Source organism: Protobothrops mucrosquamatus, unplaced genomic scaffold (genome assembly GCF_001527695.2).
Source record: "Protobothrops mucrosquamatus isolate PMUCROS unplaced genomic scaffold, P.Mucros_1.0 scaffold25038, whole genome shotgun sequence".
NCBI classification, from domain to species: Eukaryota; Metazoa; Chordata; class Lepidosauria; order Squamata; family Viperidae; genus Protobothrops; species Protobothrops mucrosquamatus.
Window position 1 is genome coordinate 1 of NW_015410788.1, and position 1,981 is coordinate 1,981.

At 44.6% G+C, this 1,981-nt stretch overlaps 1 protein-coding gene across 1 annotated transcript; it reads left to right on the top strand.

Annotated features, from left to right (window-relative positions):
- Positions 1-427: 427 nt before the first annotated feature.
- Positions 428-1,932, top strand: LOC107302070 (niban-like protein 1; the record flags this gene model as incomplete). The annotated part of the gene is made up of 2 exons (XM_015831194.1): positions 428-599; positions 1,745-1,932. Coding segments are annotated over exons 1-2 (261 nt in total), but the record flags the coding sequence as incomplete, so codon positions are not given.
- Between the last annotated feature and the right edge of the window lie 49 nt (positions 1,933-1,981).

Sequence of the window (1,981 nt, forward strand, 5' to 3'; positions counted from 1 at the left end):
TCCTTCCTTCTCTCATTCCTGTCTCCTTCCTTCCTCCATACGCCTTCCTTTCTTCCTTCACTCATTCCTGTCTCCTTCCTTCCTTCCTTCCTTCCTTCTCTCATTCCTGTCTCTTTCCTCCATACGCCTTCCTTTCTTCCTTCTCTCCTTCCTGTCTCCTTCCTTCCTTCGTTCCGATATTTTCATAACCTCTGTGGCGTATTCCAGGTTGAAGAACAGAACTGCCTTTCTATGAAATGAATATAAACATGGAATGTACAGTTTATAACAAGTCTTCGTTGTGTGTGTGTGTGTGTGATGTTTGTTGCTTGCAATCTTCATTGGGTTTTGCTAGATCCCCTTCCCCCCAAACAAGAGTCAAAAGGTTCCTGACTTGGGTTTGCTGATCTAATTCTCTTCGGCCGTTCCGCAACTATCCATGGTTCACTTTTGGTAGATCTCTGATGCGGTGTACAGAATCGTCTGTGACCAGGCAACAGCCCATTATGACTCCTCAGTGGCCAAATGTGAGCTTCAGATTCCTGAAATGAAGAGCATCATCCGGACAGATATGGATCAGATCATCCAATCCAAGGAACATCTGGCCAACAAAATCCGAGGTGAGTAATGGCAGTGAGTGCCCTGTAATATCTACACCCAGTTGACTTTCTTGGATAATTCTGGGTTCTAGTCTTCTGCCACCCCAGTACAAAAAAAAAGAGAGAGAAAGAGGACAGAGAAGAGCATCAAAGTTAATTAGAGAGCTGGAAGCTAAAATGTATGAAGAACGGTTGCAGGAATTGGGTACGTCTAGTCTAGTGAAAAGAAAGACTAGGGAAGACATGATAGCAATCTTCCAATACTTGAAGGAGTGCCACAAAAAAAGAGATAGAGAGAAATTCTCTGAGGATGGGCTCCAGCATGAATCCAAAAGCTTGGAAGACGAAACCTCTGACTGATCCCAGTGATCAACCTAGATTGGATCCTGCAACATTATCCTGGGACACGTACATTCGCCTTCATTCATAAACCTAATTTTGAAGCATCCAGGAGGCGAGACAAAGAAACAACGGATGGAAACTAATCAAGGAGAGAAGCAACCTGGAACTAAGGAGAAACTTCCTGACAGTGAGAACAATCAACCAGTGCAAAAATTGCCTCCAGAAGTTGTGGGCGCCCCATCACTGGAGGCTTCTAAGAAGAGACTGGGCAGCCATTGGTCAAAAATAGTATAGGTCTCCTGCATGAGCAGGAGGTTGAACTAGATGACCTTCAAGGTCCCTTCCAACTCTGTTACTGTTACTGATGAGAGGTGAAGGAATCAATCTGTTGACTTCACAAAATGCGTAGGGTAAAATATTTGCATAATCTGATTATTGCTGCTCTATTTTTTTATTTCTGAACAACCCTGGAATATTTTTCCCTTTGTGGAATGTTCAGAAGAATTGAGCCATACAACAGTCTGGCTTTCATTCGAAGAGTGGACAACTTGTGGTCCTCCAGATGTTGCTGAACTACACCTCCCAAAGTTGCCTATCGTTGCCCAAACCGGTTAGGTCCATTGGGAGTGGCTTTCTGAAGGTCTTGAGCAAGGTTAGATGTTCAAGAACATCTGGAGAACTACAGGTCCCCCATATCTACTTTCCTGGATGGAGATCCACCACCGTTCCTTTTCTCTTGGGCAATCTGGGTTGAGCTTGTTAGATTTCTTAAATAAAAATAGAAGTTGGCTCTTAGCAGTCCTTGTGCTGTTCTTCTCCTCCAGCCGTCGTCTTCTCCAAAGCTGAGGTCTGTGTCCGGAACCATGTCCAACCATACATCAGTTCCATCTTGGAAGCCCTGATGATCCCCACCAGCCAGGGCTTTGCTGAAGTTCGGGAAGTCTTTTTCAAGGAAGCCACTGACATGAACATGAATATTGTCAATGAAGGAGGGACAGAGAAGCTGGGAGAGGTAAGACAGATGTTGATGGGAACAAGGATGAGCAGATGAAGCTGTTCTT